Here is a 21,685-nt window from a genome sequence, read left to right as displayed (position 1 = left end):
TTTCCTGCGGCCCGCGGCTTTTGTCCGTCTCGCTCATTGTCCCGGCTTCCTTTGTTCTCCCCGTCTAACAATGGCTTTTTTCTCTCCCTTTATATATATATGTGCACTTTTCGCCCTGTGTGTTCTGTTTGTTTTGTTCTCCTGTCTGGCGTGCTTTTATTTCCTCCTGCAGCGGAGGTGGGAAAAAACACATCTAAAGTCGGAGAGTTCATTAAGGTTCAGCCTCTCTCTCTCTGCTCTCTCAACCTGTCCTTAATTCCATCTCTCTCCATCTCTCTGTATATTTCTGTTCGTGTGTGTGTGTGTGATGTGCAGAGTCTTCGCCTTGTCATGATGGTTAACTTTCCCTGAGACTAGAAGTTAGGTTTTCAAGCTAAAGGTACAGTTGAAGTGTGTGTGATATTCACAGTATGTCCTTTGTTCCCTACGCAAAGCAATGGTTTCTATACACACACACCCAAAGCTCAGAGACCCAGAGATACAGTCACACCTGGAAAGGTCTCATTTACTTTTCTTTGTCTTGATTACACAGAGTAGGTTTTTTCTTACAGACAAAGTTGGTCGTGGTGTGTGTGAAATAGTGGGTAATTTTAGGGTAATTCAATATTGTGTTCGGGTTGAATAAAGAGGAACAATACCTTAATGCAATAAATATATAATTATTGTGCAATTTATATAGGATACATTGAGGTTCTAAGTTCATTATTTAGGCTATCTGGTATTACTGCATAAGCCTAAAGTTAACATCAATCCACGGAGTCAAAAAGGACATTGTCTAAGTTTAATTCAATAAGAAAAATCTGCGAAAGGAGAGTTGAACATAAAGAGAAGGGAGGGCCAGAAAAGTAATGTTTGGGAAATATTTGGTGAAGTGGTAAAAGAGGATGATAGCAGTGCCGTCTATGTTATGTGTGATGATTGTGAGGCTTTATACAAATTCGACAGTCACAAGACGGGACTTAAAATAGGCCTATGGCATGTCAAGGGAACAAACTGTAGCCTACTGTTTAGATCGGTTAAATCGAAACTGAAATCTGGACATTGACTAACCAGAATAACCTACTGTTTTTTTTGTCAAACTCCAAAATCCACTGATAATATTAGTCCCGTGTGAATCGACATCCCTGTGTTTTGAGAGAAATGTCTGAGTTTGACAGGTGTCGCTCACGGTTTGGAAAAAAACTAATCCAGTCAGAATCGTCCTCTGGAATAACGGACATTCTGGGATAATAAATACATAACCAACGTTCTCTAGTAATACTAGTCCGGTGCAAATAGGGCTATAGGCTTAATAAAACTCCTGCAGAATTAAGCATTTCTTGCAGTAAAATGGTACACCAAATGTAGGCAATATTTGGACTTGGGAACAGGAGTGGAGAAATAATTTCTTTCTGCAATGCTCAGTTAGATACCATCTGTAGAGGTGCTGTCTTCATCATAAAAGCTGATAGTATTTCAACCACATCAAATATGCATCGAAGCCGAACTGAAATATTATCAGAAAAACGTTGGGTAGTTTTCACAGCTTTTCTTTTTCCTTACAACCGGTCAAACTGATGTAATTTGGACATTTTGCACTGAAAATCTTTCATCCACAGTCCCTAAACGTCTTTGCTCGACAAAAGATGACAGAGAGAACTTTACCAATGTCAACCTGATTGAAGCCATCATTCTATCGATCTATTACATTAGTCTGTTGAGCAAGAGTTATTTATAGTCTTCTAGGGCAACATAATGACAAAAGAGAAGCTACATGTATCTAATTATAGACAAGTTGACTAACAAATAGCCAGTGGCAGTTTTAGCATGTAAATCTTGGTGGGGCAAACAAAACAGAAAAATGTGGGATGCGTGCCAGCAAAGCCACTACACAACACAACACTAAACAATACATTAATTGCACTATAACGTGACAAATGGTACCCACAAACTGTTAGGGCCTACATAAAGCTGTGCCAACAGCAGTCCCAACACCTTACCACTGCTACACCTGGCTATCAGCGGAGCCTTGTCTGGCAGCGAAACAGTTCATTCAGCCTCATTTACTGCCTTTAAAAAAAAACATAGCTGATATGGCTGACTTGCTTAAACAAATGTGGTTTTACTGACAATTGAGATGTACAAACTATGACATAAGGGGACGACAAGCAGTGTTCTCCCTGTACCCCAAGTCAGAACCGTAGGATAAGTAAAGGGGGCATATAAGCAGACAATGAAAGCTCTTACAATATTTGATGATTACATCTCTTAAACAGGTTATAGGCTACATGTGTACCACCAAGTCAGAACAGTAGGCGAAATTAAGAGGGGAAAATAGACCAAATTATTAGGGTGAGGCACATGGGCTACTAACAACTTACTACACAACATACACTTAGTATTACTTTCTTAGCTACAGTATACATATCTCCCTGGCATATTACATCACTTAAGCAGCAGCATACAATACATTTTTGGACTCAACTTGTTGTGCTGTGCTCACTTGAACAGGAAGGTGGTGCGGCTGTCCTTCGTGGGCAAATTTGGTCATAGTCTGGCATTCTCTGGATTTATGGTGCTTTCAAGTCAACTGGGAACTCTGAAAAAAACAAGGTCGAATCATGATGACGTCAGTTATCTTCAGGTCGTAGCTCTAGAAATAGGCCAGAGTTCCGGATTTACAATTCCGAGTTGGATGACGTTCAAAACGTATTTCCCCAGTCGGAGCTAGTTTGTTCCCGAGTTCCCAGTTTTCTTGAACTCACTGAAGTCAGATTTCGCAGTTCCGAGTTAAGTTGTTTTGAGCGCTGCACAAATCATGCTTCATTGACAGCATGGCCAATGTTGAATGTTTATCATTTTAAACTTGGAAAATAGACTCTTAATCTCAGACTTGTGACCACACAGCCACTCCACTGAATAGCAGGCTAGTGAATGCTTTGCAATGCTTGCAGTTAGCCACTGATTCCTGCCAAACCACTCATTGTTGAATTTGCGCTTTTCCAACTTGTTGTGTAATGTTTATGTCCAATTGTGGATGAGCACAGATATGTTTGATCTATTATTTATCTTCATATGACAAGGATTAAAAAGGATTTGCCAGTAGATTGTCGACTTGATTCATGATGATGACTGCTAGCTAAGATTTTGAAAGTATGATGTTGACATGATCAGTTCAATCAAAGCTACTGTAGATATAACGTGATATGATGTCATTTTATCTATGGCCAATGACCTTGAGCCTTCTTGGATGGGCACTTCTAATGTAACTCTATGGCAGCACCCAAGGGGCTTGAATTTTGTAGCTCTACCCTTAGACTTGGCAGTGATGTAGTGTCCCCATGAGTGACAGAACACTGAGCCAATCACGGTGCAACTAGAGAATATTACCAACACCTATGCTCCGTATTTTCCACTGGCTGCCCCACCACCACCACCACAGAAAGCACTGAGCTAGGCTGAAACACCTGCGTTTTGGAGCTGCCTTACTCAAGAAAGCAAAAAAGAGACCATGTTTGTATACAGCTTTATTAACTCAATGATTATTTAATTTTTTTACATTGTTTGCAAACTGATATGTGACACGTAGTAATGCCAAAATAACATGTGGGGCTCAAAATGACGGGTCGCCACTGCAAATAGCCTACCAAAATGTTGGAAACTATAAGCAGAAACATATGTATATCAGGCAACAACAACAAAAAATCCTGCACCCCCTGTCAAAAAATAATTCTGCAGTCTTTGACTGTAGCCTATAGCGCATTTTCTATATTTGCTGGTTAGGGTCGGGTGCAGGCCTCTGATTTTCACTTTATCACATATAGTCGGGCAGTTGCGGATGGGTTATTAGCAATTGAGGTCAGGTGCGGTGAACAAACTGCTGAGCCGCACACCACTAGTGTGTGTGGTCAGCTCCAGACGTGCTGTAAAATTCAAAGTTGGGCGGTCATAGAGACACTCAGTTAGTGGGAGTGCGTGCTGTTGTGCGATCACTCTGGTAAGGCGAGAGGCATGAGGGCAGAACAGCATTTGCGTTGCTTTCCCCCTACATGTTCCCATGGACTATCTATTCACCTGTATGGTTATTCTCTCTCCCCCCCGCCCCCTCTATTTCGCTCTCTCTTTTCCCTTTTCCTTCCAGAATGGTGGAGCAAAGTCCCCCAGCGCTGCATCTCCATGCCAACGGTGATGTCAGCATGGTGGGCGTCGGCGTGAAGTTGGAGGAGGAGGAGTCTGGAGGAGAAGGGGGAGGAGCCCATGCCAAGGCAGAGTTGCTCTCCTCCCCTGCCTGTGATTGGTCAGGACATCAGCCAGGGGAACGACTGGAGTCTAGACAGCTGACTCCTCCCCTCTCCCGCTCACCCTCCGTAATAAACTTCTCCCATTTTTTTGTTTAAACAATATTTTAAAGCTTATCCAGGTCTGCTTCCCAATCCCACTAGTCCTTGCCTATAGGCACTTGTGTAGATCTGGTTGTACTATGTTTATCACAGGCAAACTAGCTACAGTTTGTTAGCTATATGATTGTGATCTAACAATGTTTTCCTCCTGAGTGGCGCAGTGGTCTAAGGCACTGCATCGCAGTGCTAACTGTGCCACTAGAGATCCTGGTTCGAATCCAGGCTCTGTCGCAGCCGGCCGCGACCGGGAGACTCATGGGCGGCGCACAATTGGCCCAGCGTCGTACAGGGTAGGGGAGGGAATGGCCGGCAGGGATGTAGCTCAGTTGATAGAGCATGGCGTTTGCAACGCCAGGGTTGTGGGTTCAATTCCCACGGGGGGCCAGTATAAAAAAAGATGTATTCATTAACTGTAAGTCGCTCTGGATAAGAGCGTCTGCTAAATGACTAAAATGTAATGTAAAATGTCTTGGTAGGAGGGCTCTCCTGGTAAGGAACAGCTTCTCAGACAGAGTCCTGTGGGGATGAAGGGGGGCAGCAGGGGGTACAACCACCGACCAGAGGGACACATGCACCCCACTGTCAGCGAAGGTATGGTACACCTACACCTTTTTTTTTTACAATGAATCCCATTTAGAATCTGAGGAGGCTAGAGGAGTTTGCCTTAGCTCTCAGTGTGCTCAAGTTTGTGCTCCTATTCGTTGGCTACAGAATTGCAATGAATTTCCCTTGGCTGTTTTTCTTTTTTAAGAGAAGTCACACAAAGTACCTTCCTATTGAAATCCTTACAAAGTAGCAGACCTTGAAATATGAACTACTGCGTTGATTCACACACAATCTAATTCCATTTGTTCATACAATATGGCGGCTGGACAACAAGTAACACATCTTTGTCCTGTGTCCTGTTGGCAGTCATGCCCACCATAGAGAAGCTTCTGAGTGTGGACTGGAGGGATAAACTTCTGGACAAAAGCCCCCTGGGAGGCAACCACCTGAAAGGTGAGCTCTCACCCCTTTACCCCTAACCCCTGACCTTTACCTCTCACCCCTGACTCACCCATCAGCGCTTTGTCTTAACTGTCTCTCCACCTGTCTGTCAGTCTCTGCTTGCCTGCCTGTCTGCCTCCTATATCTAATTGCCTCTCTATGTATAATCCTGTTTGTACTCATCTCTCTCGTTCTCTCTCTTTCTTGTTCTCCCTCCTTCCCAGGCACTCCAGAGTCTCTGGCAGAGAAGGAGCTGCAGTTGTTGTTGATGATCAACCAGCTGGGTGGTCTGAGGGAGCAGCTGCTGGGAGCCCACTCTGAGCAGAGGAACATGGCCGCCTTGCTGCTGGAGAAACAACAGCAGCAGATGGAGCTGGCCAGACAGCAGCAGGAACAGGTGATCCTGACCTCTGACCCCTAACACAACTCACACTCACTCTGACCCCAAACCCTAACATTGACCATAACCTGAGTGTACCTGGACTAAGCTTTATGTTGTTAATGTGTGTGTGGTTTATTCCAGATTGCCAAACAGCAGCAGCAGTTGATCCAGCAGCAGCACAAAATCAACCTGCTTCAGCAGCAGATCCAGGTGAGACGAGACCTCTATAAATGACATGCTATTTTCATAACAGAATTTAGAAGTAACTTTGGGGTAACTCTGAGTGTGACTGACCTTGTGCCCTCTGTCTGACCTGGTCTCAGCAGGTGAACATGCCCTACGTGATGATCCCAGCCTTCCATCCCAACACCCAGCAACTCCCTGTCACTTCCGACACCCAGATGACCATGCCTCTGCAGCCAATCCCCTGCAAGCCAGGTGAGTCACACTGCTCACCAACCTCTCTTAGCCAATCCCCTTCGAGCCAGGTGAGTTACCATGTTGTCACCATGCCGACAGCTCAGTGCTTTCAGCAATATCTCCTGTATGTTTTTCTGTAAGCTTTATCATATAAATAATACCTTTTATAGTACTGTAAATGGACCTGTATACTTCAACTCAAGGTCTAGTGCGGTATAAATACAGATCACTGCAGCAGAAATGGAGAGATGAATAATATAGACCTCTGTCTGGGTAGAGCATTGCTCCACTCATAGAAATATGGAGAAAAGGCTTCTATAAGACTTCCTTGAACTCAGAGCGTTTCTAGGAGCCTTGCAGCCTCTCGGTATGAACAGTAAGAAACACACGTCTGCCCCTGAATGTAGCCTCACCTCACTGAGCGCATAACACTGCACTGACAAGAATACCTCAGCAGCCTTACAATGCCTGCTGGCTTTCCAAAGGCCTGGGAGGATGCAGTGAATAGGGGTGCAGATGGTCGTTGTGAACCTCATTGATCTGTGAGGCAGTGTTTTTCTCTGTCTTGGAGGTCAGGTGGTGTGAAGCTAGGGTAGACTGAAGCAGATATGTATTTTTACCTGGAATTCCACAGACCAAGGCCCCACTGCAATGCTTCCCAAAAATGAGGGTTGGTTGGGGCCCATTGGTGGGCTGTGACATGGTTTAGATTACTCAGTAGTTCATTATAAACACTCAATCCTCTCATACACTATGAAAACAAATAAGTAACATGCTGACATCAAGTGATCGCTGCAGACTTTTAATGTATAATAAATGTCAATCTGAAACAACAAAACAATGGTCAATTTAGCTCCTCGGTTTTGTTTGTCTTGTTGCTATGTACTGTGTAAGTTGCAAGAAAAAGAGCAGTAGTCCCTTTCAAATTGTATTGTGGTCAGTAACCTTCTCAGTCAAACCCCCTTTTCCCTGCTCATACCCTTCAATCTGTGGTGCAGTCAGCATGATGATAGTACAGATAATGTCTAAACGTTGTTTGGATGTTATTGATTCTGTTCCCTTCAGACAGGGATTGTGAAGCTTTCATCTCCACCCTTTTTATTTTGCAGTGGACTATCCCATGCAGCTGCTGCAGAACTCTCGCTCCACCCCTGTGAAAAGGCCCAGTGGTACCTTCCGTCAGGTAGTGCTTTTCATCCATTACTAAACTATATGGTAGAGTAAGACCTTTGGCCAGATTCTCTCTTTGCACCTGTTATTTTCCAGATGGAATAAAATAAGTTGAATTGGAAAGTAACCAAATGGTGTAAATGCTAAGTGTCAATAAAGACAGGTTTTCTGTGCTTTATACCTCTCTGAAAATAACAGCTGCAAACATTGCACAGGTTACAATCCTAATACAGCACTATAGTACATAGTACATGGATATTTGTATTTGGATAGCATGTCATGTTGGTGGTTGAGGCCTGAGGTATGTACTGTATGTACCTAGGAAGCCAGCTCTCTTAACACTACAGATACAGGCTGGGAGATCTTTGAAAATGCTGTCAAAACAATGCACTCCAAATTAACAATGCATGTTTCTGGTATCTGGGACAGTGAACAACTTAACAAATACACCACACCCCATTCACAGTTGTGTGTGTGTGTGTGTGTGTATGTGTGTGTGTGTGCCTTTGCCTGCACAATGCAGTCATGCTCTGTCTGCACAAGTGGAAAAGGGCATCACGTAAATCACTAGACAATCACTAAACAAAAGAAAGAACAGACAGACTAAAGAAACACTACAGCGGTGTGAAAGGAAAGATCTGCCGTGACACACCAAATATGTCATTCATAACCCTAACATACACACCCACCCCATACCTGGGTGTGTTTGTTATATTGACTTTGATGAGAATTTTAAGTTGTGTGTGTGTTTTTATATTGACTTAAGTAAGCAGTGTATTCTGAATGTGTTTTTTTGTGTTGGGCTGACACACTGCTAATTGTCTACTCTTCTGTCTTTCATCCCCTTAGGAAGCCAGCCAGCCTCTGAACCTGACCTCCAAGCCCAAGGGGATGGACATGGGGAAGAGCCCCAGCCCGCAGGCCTTTGAGCTGGGCTCGCTGACTCTGCAGGGGGGGTACAGACCCAGGGACAACCATAGAGACAGCCCTTCACGACCTGCACTTAACCTGGGTCAGTCTACACGCACACACACGTACGTACACATACACACACACACACACACACACACACACACACACCGGCCAGCTAGTCTATTAGGTACATTAATATGCTACACAAATGGTTCGCTCCTACAGACAGGAAGTCACAAGGCCGTGGCTTGTTATATAAAGCAGGCATCGAGGCCTTCAGTTACTGTTCGATTGAACATTACAATGGGCAAAACGAGTGACCTAAGCGACTGAGTGTGGTATGATCATCGATGACAGGCGCGCCGGTTCCAGTATCTCAGCAATGGCCGACCTCTGGGCTTTTCACGCACAACAATGTCTAGGGTTTACTGAGAATGGTGTGATGAACAAAAAACATCCAGTCATGGGCAGTCCTGTGGGCGAAAACAGCTCGTTAATGAGGGAGGTCGAAAGAGAATAGCAAGAATTGTGCAAGCTAACAGGTGGGCCACAAACAGACAAATAACGGCGCAGTACAACAGTAGTGTGCAGAACGGCATCTCGGAATGCACAACTCGTCGATCCTTGTCACGGATGGGCTATTGCAGGAGACGACCACACCAGGTTCCTCTCCAATCAGCTAAAAACAAGAAGAAGTGGCTCCAGTGGGAACGTGATCACCAAAACTGGACAATTGAGGAGTGGAAAAACATTGCCTGGTCCAACGAATCCCGGTTCCTGTTGCGTCATGCTGATGATCCTGAGTCAGGATTTGGCGTAAGCAGCATGAGTCTATGGTCCCATCCTGCCTGGCACACGTTAGGTCCCTTGACACCAATTGAGCAATGTTTGAACGCCACACCCTGTAGAATCCATTCCCCGGAGAATTCAGGTTATTCTGGAGGCAAAGGGGGGGGATCCGACCCAGTACTAGATGGTGTACCTAATAAACTGAATGTTTACACACACACACACACACACACACACACACACACACACATACCTACCTCCACTCATGCCATTCCTCAAATTCAGGCATGTCAACACCCTGACTGTGTGTGTGGTGTGTGAGAGAACCTGTTCCTCCTTTGACTTCAGGGCTTGTGCGCTACCATCCCCATCCCCTCTGATGCAATAGGTGTACTCTGATACCTTGACTCACTTTTATATTGACATTTGCAACACTTTGTCGGTGCACTGTCCATTTGAGCTTCTAATGACCAATTTGTACCTGTTTTTTCCCCCCCCTAATTTTCTCTCTTTCTCTCTCCTCCTCTCTCTCTACAGGTTTCCTGGGAGAGGGGGATGTGGTGACCCAGGCCATCCACGATGCACAGCAGCTGCTGTGGAGTCATGGGCCGGGCGGAAGAGTGAGGGAGCGAGAGAAAGACAGCACTGCCAGGATGGTAAGCCATTGTCTAAAGTCACTCTCTCCTGTCACACACACACACAGGCTGGCAGGCTTAGGGTCGGGGGTGGGTTCAGGGCCAGGTTTAGGGTTACAGGGATGCGTGGTCTCACAGTGGCTGTTATAGACTGGAGAATGTCTCAGCTACACACACACTGAGAAAGTATCAGCCATGTCCTCAAGCAGGAACAACAGCTGCTGTAAACTTACAAAAGTGTTCTTATAAACACCATGGGGATGACTCACCTTTCTCCTTTGTCCACTGTAACACACCTCTCCCCTCCTCTCCCCCTCCTCTCTGCCGTCTCTCTCTCCCTCCTCCTCTTCTCTCCAGAGCCATAGATAGTGTTCGGCCAAGTGTGTTTGAAATGTAGACTTTTCATGGACTCCACAATGGCACCAAAAGCTCCAAGACGAGTCCATTCTTCAGCAGTGACAATGTCATTGTTGTGGAGCATTTGGTGCCATCATAGAGGATAGTCCTTATGTCTTTCACCCCTCCACCATCCTCTCTTCCTCTCCTCCCCTCCGCAGGTCTATAAACAACACAGTTCTCTCCTCCTCATCCCTCTATTATTTCCTGCTTTAAAACACTGGCTGATATGAGAAACATCACCCTGCTCAGCCAGAAATAGTGCTGTTCAACTCACTCACGCACGCACACACACAGAGATAATGTTAAATGCTCTCTTCAGACCTGTTTTTATTGCCGCAACATTCAAATATGTGTACCCATGTGTGTTAAGGTGTAGGCCTGTGTCTGTCAGGTGTGTGTGTGTAACTCTCTGTCTCTGTGTAGGAGTATAAGGTGGCTGGACACAGCAACAGGCTGCCACACCCAGACCCGGGAGAGAACAGACAGACCCGCCAAACCAACGAGGACCACCACAGCAGTGACTCTGAGGGTAGGCCCTCCATAACTGCCTGATCAAAAAGAACATGTGGTTTAGATGGTAGAGGGCAAGCATGGCAGTAGTCTAGAGCTTTACTCTCCTCCTCTTTATCTACACTGATCTGAACACACAACACACAGAGCAGGGGAAAGCAACATGGAGAATTCTTGTATTTGTTTTCACCTTGTTCTTTTAAAAGTGAAGGAAAGTAGATTTGTTGTTGGCCACTGACTAACTGTCCCCCCCACCCTCTTCCCCTCCTGCAGGCCCCCTGTCTGCTCCTGGTGTAGGGTTGTTTACAGAGGTTCGCAGCCCCCCCTCCTCCGTCCACATCAAGAGGCCCATGAACGCCTTCATGGTCTGGGCCAAAGATGAGAGGCGACGTATACTACAGGCCTTCCCTGACATGCACAACTCCTCCATCAGCAAGATACTGGGTGAGCACACACACACGGGGACATAAAGCATGCACTAATGGCTCCTCTGGGATTAATAGAGTCGTATGAAATTGAATTGACATGCAAAACACACACATGCTGTCAGTCAATGTGCACTATAATTGTTTGTGTGTACTCTTTGTGTGTGTGTGTCTCTATTCCGGGTGTGTCACCTGCTGTAGTCCTGGCACAGAGGGGCATGCGAAGGCACGATCTGCCACCTGCTTCCCCCGGCGACAGGAACCCCCCCACACACACCCCTTTCCTCTGACCAAACACTTACATTCCATTCCATTGTGGAGCACTGGAGACACTCATGCTATCGCTCCCTCCTCCCCTCCCTCCCCATCGAACGTAGTTTAGCTAAGCCCTTTCTCTGGAAATCTGTGTCCAACTAGTTTCAGGGTTTAATGTCACGTGCACAAGTACAGTGAAATGCCTTTCTTTCTAGCTCTAAACCTAACAAAACTGTAATAAATATCAATGTAGTACTAAAAATAACATAAGGTAGAACAAAAACATACGAGAAATATAAAATAGAAATAAGAAGAATAGGAGAAAGTAAGAAGCTACAGTATATACAGGGTCAGTTCCAATACCATATTTACAATGTGCAGGGATACTGGAGTGGTAGGGTTAGATATGTATAGGGGTAAGGTGACTAGGCATCAGGATATATGATAAACAGAGTAACAGCAGCGTATATATGATGAGTGTGTGTGTGTGCGTGTCGAGTCGGTATAAATGTGTGTGTGTGTGAGTGTGTAGAGTTATGTGAGTGTGCATAGAGACAGTGCAACAACAACAAAAAACATACAAGGGTCATCTCACTGTGTAGCCATTTAGTTAGCTATTTAGACATTTACATTTTCGTCATTTAGCAGACGCTCTTATCCAGAGCGACTTACAAATTGGCAGTCTTATTTATGGCTTGGGGATAGAAGCTGTTCAGGAGCCTGTTGGTATCAGACTTGATGCACCGGTACCGCTTGCTGTACGGAAGCAGAGAGAACGGTCTGTGGCTTGGGTGGTTGGAGTCTTTAATGATTTTCTGGGCCTTCCTTTCACACCGCCTGATATAAAAATCCTGGATAGCAGGGATCTCGGCCCCAGTGATGTACTGGGCTGTCCGCACCAACCTCTGTAGTGCCATGTGATCGAGGGCGGTGCTGTTGCCATACCAAGCAGTGATGCAGCCAGTCAAGATGCTCTCAATGGTACAGCTGTAGAACCTTTTGAGGATTTGAGAGCTCATGCCAAACCTTTTCAACCTCCTGAGGGGGAAGAAGTGCTGTTGCGCCGCCTTCACGACTGTGTGCACGTGTGTCCTTTTTCACGACTCTGTCTGTGTCCTTCCTTCCCTCCAGGAACTAGATGGAAGTCTATGTCTAACCAGGAGAAGCAGCCCTACTATGAGGAGCAGGCCAGGCTGAGCCGACAGCACCTGGAGCGTTACCCCGACTATAAATACAAGCCCCGCCCCAAACGCACCTGCATCGTGGAGGGGCGGAGACTCCGGGTGGGCGAGTACAAAGCCATGATGAAGAGCCGGAGACAGGAGCAGAGAGGGGCATACACACACAGGTAACACACACACACACACTGGAGATTATGTTCTGTTAGAGATTGGCCCTGACAGTGAATAGAACCTGAGTTGCTATTATACAGAGAGCTCTTAGTGAAAATAAACAATGAACTCTGTTCCCGTCCCACATGCATTTTCTGTAAGAACACAAACAAACCCACTGTGGTTAAATAGAAATGCAGGGCTACAGCTGGTTATGTCGTTTCTCATAGTGAATAAAACTCTGCTCTATTGTTCTCTATGACTGTAAAACTGCTCTTGAGTAACAGCAGCTTTGAGTGGTTTGTTTACTTCAGTCCAGTCCTCTTCTCTGGGTATGGACTTGTCCTGAGACATGGTGCTAGACCTCTACATACAGCCATGCCTCAGGGCAAACACCTATCCAGTCCTTTCAGATTTAGACAAGGATTTGGGATTTGTTGGACATTCCAGCACCAAAGTCCTGTCTCTTCCTGTCTTCCAGCCAATCAGAGCCGCTGAAGCTGCACTACGCCCCAGGCGATGGCCAATACCCAGGCGGCGGTGGAACGGTCTCCATGCCGACGGTGCCATTCCACCCTGCGCTATTGGAGCACTACCTGCCACGAGGGTTGGAGGCTCCGCCTCCTCGCAGACCTGAGGGGCAGATCACACCCACTCCACTCCACAGAGAGAGGGAGAGAGAGAGACCACCACCGTACAGCGAGGGGGAGGAGAGCGACAGAGGAGAGAGGAGCGAGGGAGAGCTAGTTCTCCTCACTGACTGAGGGCGAGGGAGAGAGTGAGGGAGGGAGAGGGAGGGGGACAGAGTTTAATAGGGATAAAGGAGCAAGGGAAAGCTAGTGCTACTCACTGACTGACAGAGAGAGAAGAAAGGGAAAAAGAAGAGAGGAACGGAGAGAAAGAAATATGTGTGTAGAGAACTGAATGAAAAGGGGTATGTGTGGAGAAGGGGATCTTGGACCACATCAAGTGTGCTAGAGTTCAACGGTTAAATCTTAGCCATGTGATATGACCATGTCAGGAGAGCCCATGACATGTTAGGGTTAGTATGAGACCATTGTTTGTTACGATGTTAAAGGTGTTTGCCATTTACTCATAAATCTGGCAGCTGAATCTAAAAGATAATTGGTCATGAATCATATCATAGATTGGGCTATCCATGTTGCTAGTGATAAAAGGCACATTCAAAATGTGAAGCAGACATTCACAATGTGAAATTAGTTGAGATACACTGGATTAGACTTGAGGTCCATTACTGTCACCAACAGGCATTGACATAGATGTTTCCCTTAAAACCAAATATCTATTATGTCTAGACCATATCCTTAAAAACTGAAACATTAGCTACATTTATCAGTAATTAGGGATAGATCTGATTTTGATTCTGAAGGAGAGTGCTGCCCTCTGCTGTTTGGGATGGGCACAGCACCATGAAATATCCCACATTAAGATTGTTAGAAATTAATAAATATTTGTATTTGATATTTTTTACTATTTTTTTATTCTCAATATTTACAGATGACCTGGTCTGTGGTGATAGAGGCTGAATAATCCCCATTATTAGCCAATGCACTGGTCAAGCATAGGCAATGAGATGCACTCTGTAAGAATGCACTTTCACTGAACCCTCATCTCCTTTCCAAAACAGACTCAAAGGCTGCACCAAAGTAGTCTAAAATATAAACTTGTCTCCTTATATCCTCTCCTTCATATGCACTGACAACAAAACATAGGATAAGTAAAAGCAATATGGGGGATTCCTTCTGCGAGAGTTTCTTTCACATCAGTGCAAGTAGAGTAGGGGAGACGAGGAAGCCACTTTAGACTATTGGGATGCACCCAGTGTTTCACAGGTTTGCACTTGTGATAGAAGTGGTGTATCAGCAGTTACATCTACTGTAAATGAGGAGAAATGTGTAAGGAATCCCCCTCCAAGCCCTTATTCTAGATTCATCTCATCCTTCTCTATTCTCTAGTTGTGTACAAGCTGTATGTGATGTGTGTGCATATGTCTTTCAATCAATTTATTTTGAACGCGGGTTTACAATGTATTTGGCACAGAATGTTATACAAATGTTCTGTAAAATGTGTGTTTCTTTGTGTGCGTGTGGTTATTGAACTCAAAGGTTGGCCTGAACACTTTGTCTGTGTATCCTGACACCCTGGCCTCTTGTCTTGACCACAGCTGTTTCTCTGTCCGTGTACTGCAGTTTGCCTTCTCACAACAGGGCTCCATCTCAATAGTCCTAATGTTACTTAGTCTCCTTTCCTTCATCTGCACTGACCTGAAAGATCTGGACAGGTGAAATGAAAGTTTTCAACCCATGTTTTCAGATCAGTGCAGATGGAGAAGAAAAACAGAATATGAAGCCACTTTAGACTATTGGGATACAGTCTTAATCACAATGTACTGGACAGAAGGTCAGATTTGTGGTGTAATCATATTATTAACTGAGACAGGCCTGTGTTTAGTTGCTGTCACACTGTGGTAAAGCTTTTGGTGAGCCTTGCTTGGGGGAGTAGGAAGAAGTGGCCCCTGGACACTGATCTATGGTCAGTTTTAAATCGTTGCCTATAATGTTAAGGCTAGGATATGGATAGTGTAAAAAAAAATCCTAGGTCTGTTGCTAAGCACAACTTCAACCCAGAGCCAAGGGGATGGCACTGTTAAATGTTGGGACTGTATAGCGACAGATGTATCAGAGAAACATGTTTATCTAATTATGACAGAAACCCAGAGGAAGAGAACTGTCACCTGTTGTCACCCCTGCTGATGTAAATATAGACTTTATTTTGTTTATAAGAGCCTGTGTAATTTAAAGGTGTACCTTTTCTGTATGTTTTCTAAGTTGTGGTTTTGTTTGTTTTTTTGAAAATAATAAATTGGTTGTGTTACATTTGTCTATGTTTTCTGTGTGTACTCCTTTGCTTGTTCAGCTGCAATCACGTGCTCCTATATCCCCACAGGAGTGCAGTCCAGTAATTAGTTCTTACCATACTGACTCCGAGGTTACCAAGGTGAATTTCCACCCAAGTCCTTATCATGGTAACCACCCAGTCATTATGGGATGCCTCCTTCAGCCATTTAAGACCGCCGAAATTGTCGCAACCCCTATTACTAGCCTGTTCAATCTCTCTTTCGTAACGTCTGAGATCCCCAGAGATTGGAAAGCTGCCGCGGTCATCCCCCTCTTCAAAGGGGGTGACACTCTAGATCCAAACTGTTACAGACCCATATCCATCCTGCCCTGCCTTTCAAACGTTTTTGAAAGCCAGGTCAACAAACAGATCACCGAACATTTCGAATCCCACCGTACCTTCTCCGCTATGCAATCCGGTTTCTGAGCTGGTCATGGGTGCACTTCAGCCACGCTCAAGGTCCTAAACGATATTATAACCGCGATCGATAATAGACAGTACTGTGCAGCCGTTTTCATTGACCTGGCCAAGGCTTTCGACTCTGTCAACCACCGCATTCTTATTGGCAGACTAAATAGCCTTGGTTTCTCAAATGACTGCCTCGCCTGGTTCACCAACTACTTCTCAGATAGAGTTCAATGTGTCAAATCGGAGGGCCTGTTGTCTGGACCTATGGCAGTCTCTATGGGGGTGCCACAGGGTTCAATTCTTGGGCCAACTCTTTTCTCTGTGTATATCAATGACGTCGCTCTTGCTGCTGGTGACTCTCAGATCCACCTCTACGCAGACGACACCATTTTGTATACATCTGACCCTTCATTGGACACTGTGTTAACAAACCTCCAAACGAGCTTCAATGCCATACAACACTCCTTCAGTAGCCTCCAACTGCTCTTAAACACTAGTAAAACTAAATGCATGCTCTTCAACCGAACGCTGCTTGCACCCGCCCACCCGACTAGAATCACTACTCTCGACGGGTCTGACCTAGAGTATGTGGACAACTACAAATACCTAGGTGTCTGGTTAGACTGTAAACTCTCCTTCCAGACTCACATTAAGAATCTCCAATCCAAAGTTAAATCTAGAATCGGTTTCCTATTTCGCAACAAAGCCTCCTTCACTCATGCTGCCAAACATGCCTTCGTAAAACTGACTATCCTACCGATCCTTGACTTCGGCGATGTCATTTACAAAATAGCCTCCAACACTCTACTCAGCAAATTAGATGTAGTCTATCACAGTGCCATCCGTTTTGTCTCCAAAGCCCCATATACTACCCACCACTGTGACCTGTACGCTCTTGTTGGCTGGTCCTCACTACATATTCGTCGCCAAACCCACTGGCTCCAGGCCATCTATAAATCACTGCTAGGCAAATCCCCGCCTTATCTTAGCTCATTGGTCACCATAGCAACACCCACCCGTAGTCTGCGCTCCAGCAGGTATATCTCACTGGTCATCCCCAAAGCCAACACCTCCTTTGGCCGCCATTCCTTCCAGTTCTCTGCTGCCAATGACTGGAACAAATTGCAAAAATCTCTGAAGCTGGAGACACTTATCTCCCTCACTAACTTTAAGCATCAGTTGTCAGAGCACCTTACCGATCACTGCACCTGTACACAGCCCATCTGAAATTAGCCCGCCCAACTACCTCATCCCTATATTGTTATTTATTTTGCTCATTTGTACCCCAGTATCTCTATTTGCACATCATCTCTTGCACATCTATCATTCCAGTGTTAATACTAATTGCAATTATTTTGCACTATAGCCTATTTATTGCCTTACCTCCATAACTTGCTACATCTGCACACACTGTATATATATGTATTTCTGTTGTATTTTTGACTTTGTTTTGTTTTACCCCATATGTAACTCTCTGTTGTTGTTTTTATCGAGTTGCTTTGCTTTATCTTGGCCAGGTCGCAGTTGTAAATGAGAACTTGTTCTCAACTGGTTTACCTGGTTAAATAAAGGTGAAATAAATGAAATAAACAAACAATCAGTTGCTTTTTATGTAGTCTATCATCAGCCGGGCCTATAGTGAAACTAGAAGGCAACTTACTGGTTATAAATCACTGACCAACTGTATAGAAGTCGACTCCTATAGAAACGCAATGGCAGTAGTCTTGAGGGCAGTGAAGGGTAACTTCATGTTGGTGTAGTGTATTAGGATGTGTGTGTTTAGAGGATATCTTCAGTAGTGGAGCCCCCTGGTGGTCTTCCTTCCCTCTCTCAGCTGCCAGAGGCAGACAGGTCACAGGAAACATATTACCCCATCAAGGTTGGTGTTCTGTCTCTCACACATGCATACACAACAAAAAGTTCAGACATTTTTTAATGGAAATATTTACTTACCAATGTTAAATTACTCCCTAGCACTCACACAGAAGTGTGGAGGATCACTATACAGTCAGATTTTCACAGTATTTCTTACAGTATTTACAACCTCTGTCTCCTCTCCGCTGGCCTTAATGCCACAGCATCCCCTTCGAGAATGGCTGACTCCCTACACCCGCCCCACCACACACCTTAATGTTAGGCCCTCTTTTATACCGTTTCTAATGAACACTTGTCTAAAATTCAAATCAGTCAAAAGCATGTACAAAAAAGTAAATATGGAGAAAGTAAAATCTAGTTATCTGTAGAGTGTTTTCCAGTTAAGTCAGTTTAGTACATTCACACACACAAAAAGTTACTTTCAAATGAACTGCAAGACTTATGAAGCTAACCATTTTGGTATGTATATAGAAAATAAAAACATGACAGATTCACTCAATAAATACCCCCTTTAACATGTCTCTAGTCTAAAAATACCACCATCAGGATGTAACCCTTCCATAGCCAGCACATATCCACAGGGCTATATTGGAATAACAAGAATAAAATCAAGTCCCACATTAGTGCACGCTTAACTTCCTACATGTGTATTACTGGCTTTTTAAAATGGGGGACTTTTTCTTTACTAACGTATTTAATTGAATGTCTTTGAAAGCAAGTGTGCAAAGTCTTCTGGGACACTTTCAATAACTAGTGGAAATCAAAAGCTCTTTCAAATGTTGTCCAGTGAAGGCATGTGCTGTAGTAGTGTATAAAAACTCTACTATACTGCTTTTTAGCTATTATTAGTAGACCTACAGGGCACTTCAATTCTTCAACCCACTCCCCTCCATCTGCTCTTGCTGGCTTGCCCTCTAAGATCTGAGAGGATTGGATAGGTGTTAGCATGATGGTAGAAACTCCCTCCAGCCTATCAAAAGGGTACTAGGAGCAATAAGCATAATCGTTTACACTTACCCAAAGCTTTACATTTCGTGAGGGGGAGTTAACAAGGGCATAGGCAGAATGGAGAATAGGAAAGCAGCCCTAGCCTGCCGTAGTTAGTCTACCACTTCAATAAGTGGGGTGCATTTCCATTTTTGGTTGTGCGTTCAGGAAGCTGACTCATTTACAGTCGTCACTATCTGGCCATGCTAGAATGGATGGAAGTAGGCTGTTGCCTTCTAATCACAAATATTAACCTCAACCTAACTGTAACCTAAGTTGCCACTTCTGTTTGTTGTAGCTTGTCCATCTAGTGACTTCTGACTAGTTTAGTTGAATGTAACCACAGACCACCAGGAGTGCTTTGGTGCATAGAACATAATCTTAACCTCCATTCTTGACATTCGACCACATCGCCCTCATACTCTTATGGTCAGTCTCGATCATCTAAAGTGTCTTCCCCTACTCTTCTCTCCTTAAGCACCACGCATCTGAAGACATAGGATGAAAGCAATATGGTGGATTCATTTATTGTCATCCATCCAATTGTTTCCTATTAGTGCAGATGAAGGAAAGGAGACTAGGAAAGGAATCCACTCTAAGACGGTTGAGATGCACCCTAACAGGAGAATACAGTTTGAGTCTGATTGAAATCTTAAGGTCAACTCAAAGGAAACACATTCACATATGTACATCTACGATAAACAGGAATTCATTGCACTTGGTCACCTCTTAGTTCAACCCTGGGCCTACATAGAACAGGTGGTGAGCTGTGACTCACCTAAAGCCTTTCAAAGTGATGTCTCTGTCCATAATGTTCATAAAAGATTTATACAAGAGGGCCTTGACCATCCATTTAGGAAACACTACGAGATTCTCACAACCAATTCCACTCACTTAAAAACGCTGACTCAATGACATAAATGATTTGGAATGTTGATAGAAGATAGAAGATAGAAATGTACTGTATAGAATGGACACAATCCTACATCAAGTATGAGTCATTTCCATTCCATTTGTTGCATCTCCATCTGCTGCTATGTTGCGGATGTTCTGCTCTGCTTAACACTACTCCAGTAGTCAAAAACCCTGGTCCTGGACAGTTACAGGGTGTGCAGGCTTTGTTCCACACTATTGAAACACTATTCATGTTAGTGACTGACTAGGGAGAGAGGATTTCTGACTCCAGGACAGAGTTATGGACCCTGCCTGTTCAGGCAGGTAAAAGATGGTGTCATGGTCTGCTGAATGATGGATAGCCCCTCCTCTGTCCTATATTGGTGAATTATTAACCCTGTCAGTAACAGGAGACAGCCAGGGGAGGGCAGGGATCAGCGCTCTCCGTCTCCCCCCAGTGGTCATGGGCAGGGATCACATGACAGGCTGTACAATATCCTAATACTCTAATCAATGAAATGTATTTATAAAGCCCTTTTTACATCAGCAGATGTCACAAAGTGCTATACAGAAACCCAGCCTAAAACCCCAAACAGCAAGCAATGCAGATGTAGAACATGGCTCTCCTCTAGTTTCCCTTACATGTTGATCTTCTGATCTGAGAGGGCTGGAGAGGAAGGGAGGGAGGACTGGGGTAAGGAAAGGTGTTGGAGTTCCTCCAAAGACCTGTGTGCCATGATGCCAGTCAGAGAAGGACGTGGCTGCTGGCTCAGTGTGGACTTCACCCTGCTGTCTTGTCCTTGGTCACCTCACTCACATCCTGATTAGCTTCAGAACTAACATTAGGGTTAGTGATTCCACACCCTTTGAAGCATTGACTGGCTCTGACCTGACAGTTTACACAATATCTCATTGTATAACATTATGGCTCTTTTCTAGGGAAGTTATGACTGGATGGATGGATGGGGGTTGGGATGTTACAGTGAGTAAGTGCACTTCAGGCAAAAGTCCCTCCACCACCTCAGCCAATCAAGAGAGAGGCAGAAGCGTAATAGGGCAGGAAGAGGGGTAAGAGAGGGCAGGGGGAGACTGGGGAAGGCAGGGGTGATTGAGGTTGTGATTTTCAGAGTAGTCTGAGGAGTGCAAAGTTTAACAGAGCGAGTCACCATAACCATAAAAGCTAAAGTGGTGGAAAAGAGGCTGAGGGAGAACAGGCCCTGGTTTAAAGTTTAGAATCAGTGACGCAAAGCTGCTCCTGGCCACAGAGGCAGCTCTGCCGTCACAGACATTATTAAACCACCATATCACTGTCTTGTCATGGCTAGCCCCTCTCTAACCTACACGTCAATGCCACCTTCACTGCAAAGCAACTAAAACTTCCCAGTTCTACATCAACCCCCAGCCACTTTGTGTAGATCTGAGAGAATGGACTTAGTGTTTGCTGGACCTTTTTTCTACATTCTTTTTAAATGTAGTTGAATGTAAATTAATACACTATTTTCATGGCGAAGCCATTACCATATTGCTTAAGAAATCCTCTCAGATCAGTGCCTACATGAAGGATTAGGGGGTTGAAGATGGCTGTCCTCTCTCCCATACTACATGCCTTGAACACAACCACAGGGCAAACCCAGAGCCCATATATTCACAACTCTGTCTGCACACTGTCCTCAATGTTGGCACCAAATGCTCCCGGACTCAGCTAGTGTTTCAGCTTCCTGTCTGCCTGGGGAATGAATCTTACATCACTAGGTCAATCAATTCTTCACAGAATAAATACAGACAACATTTACACACAGACCTGGCTGTTTTGGGGAATCTTGATGAGCTTGACTGGTGAGACAGAGGTGGACAGAGTTGAAGAGGAATTAAATAGTATTTGCACTTGTTGCCAGGGACTGAGTTTACAAAAGAATGTTGTGGTCCATCCACACTCAGCCCCGTAAATGTTATTTACCCCACCCCTCGACCCCAGTATTAACGCTCAACCCTTGTCCCTCATCCCCAA

At 44.7% G+C, this 21,685-nt stretch overlaps 1 protein-coding gene across 1 annotated transcript; it reads left to right on the top strand.

Moving 5' to 3' along the window:
* Positions 1 to 4,121: 4,121 nt before the first annotated feature.
* Positions 4,122 to 13,460, top strand: LOC311116103 (transcription factor SOX-13-like; the record flags this gene model as incomplete). Its single annotated transcript, XM_084191231.1, has 13 exons — positions 4,122 to 4,346; positions 4,856 to 4,970; positions 5,292 to 5,378; positions 5,591 to 5,763; positions 5,890 to 5,958; positions 6,072 to 6,186; positions 7,278 to 7,351; positions 8,188 to 8,350; positions 9,577 to 9,695; positions 10,497 to 10,602; positions 10,857 to 11,027; positions 12,395 to 12,611; positions 13,076 to 13,460. 13 exons carry the CDS (start codon positions 4,122 to 4,124, stop codon positions 13,356 to 13,358), a joined length of 1,917 nt encoding a protein of 638 aa, XP_084047357.1. The 3' UTR covers positions 13,359 to 13,460.
* Between the last annotated feature and the right edge of the window lie 8,225 nt (positions 13,461 to 21,685).

The sequence above is a fragment of the Coregonus lavaretus genome, assembly GCF_964263955.1.
Source record: "Coregonus lavaretus genome assembly, contig: HAP1_SCAFFOLD_1838, whole genome shotgun sequence".
Taxonomy (NCBI): Eukaryota; Metazoa; Chordata; class Actinopteri; order Salmoniformes; family Salmonidae; genus Coregonus; species Coregonus lavaretus.
Note: the sequence above shows the minus strand (reverse complement) of the source record. Positions and strands in the feature narration are given on the sequence as shown.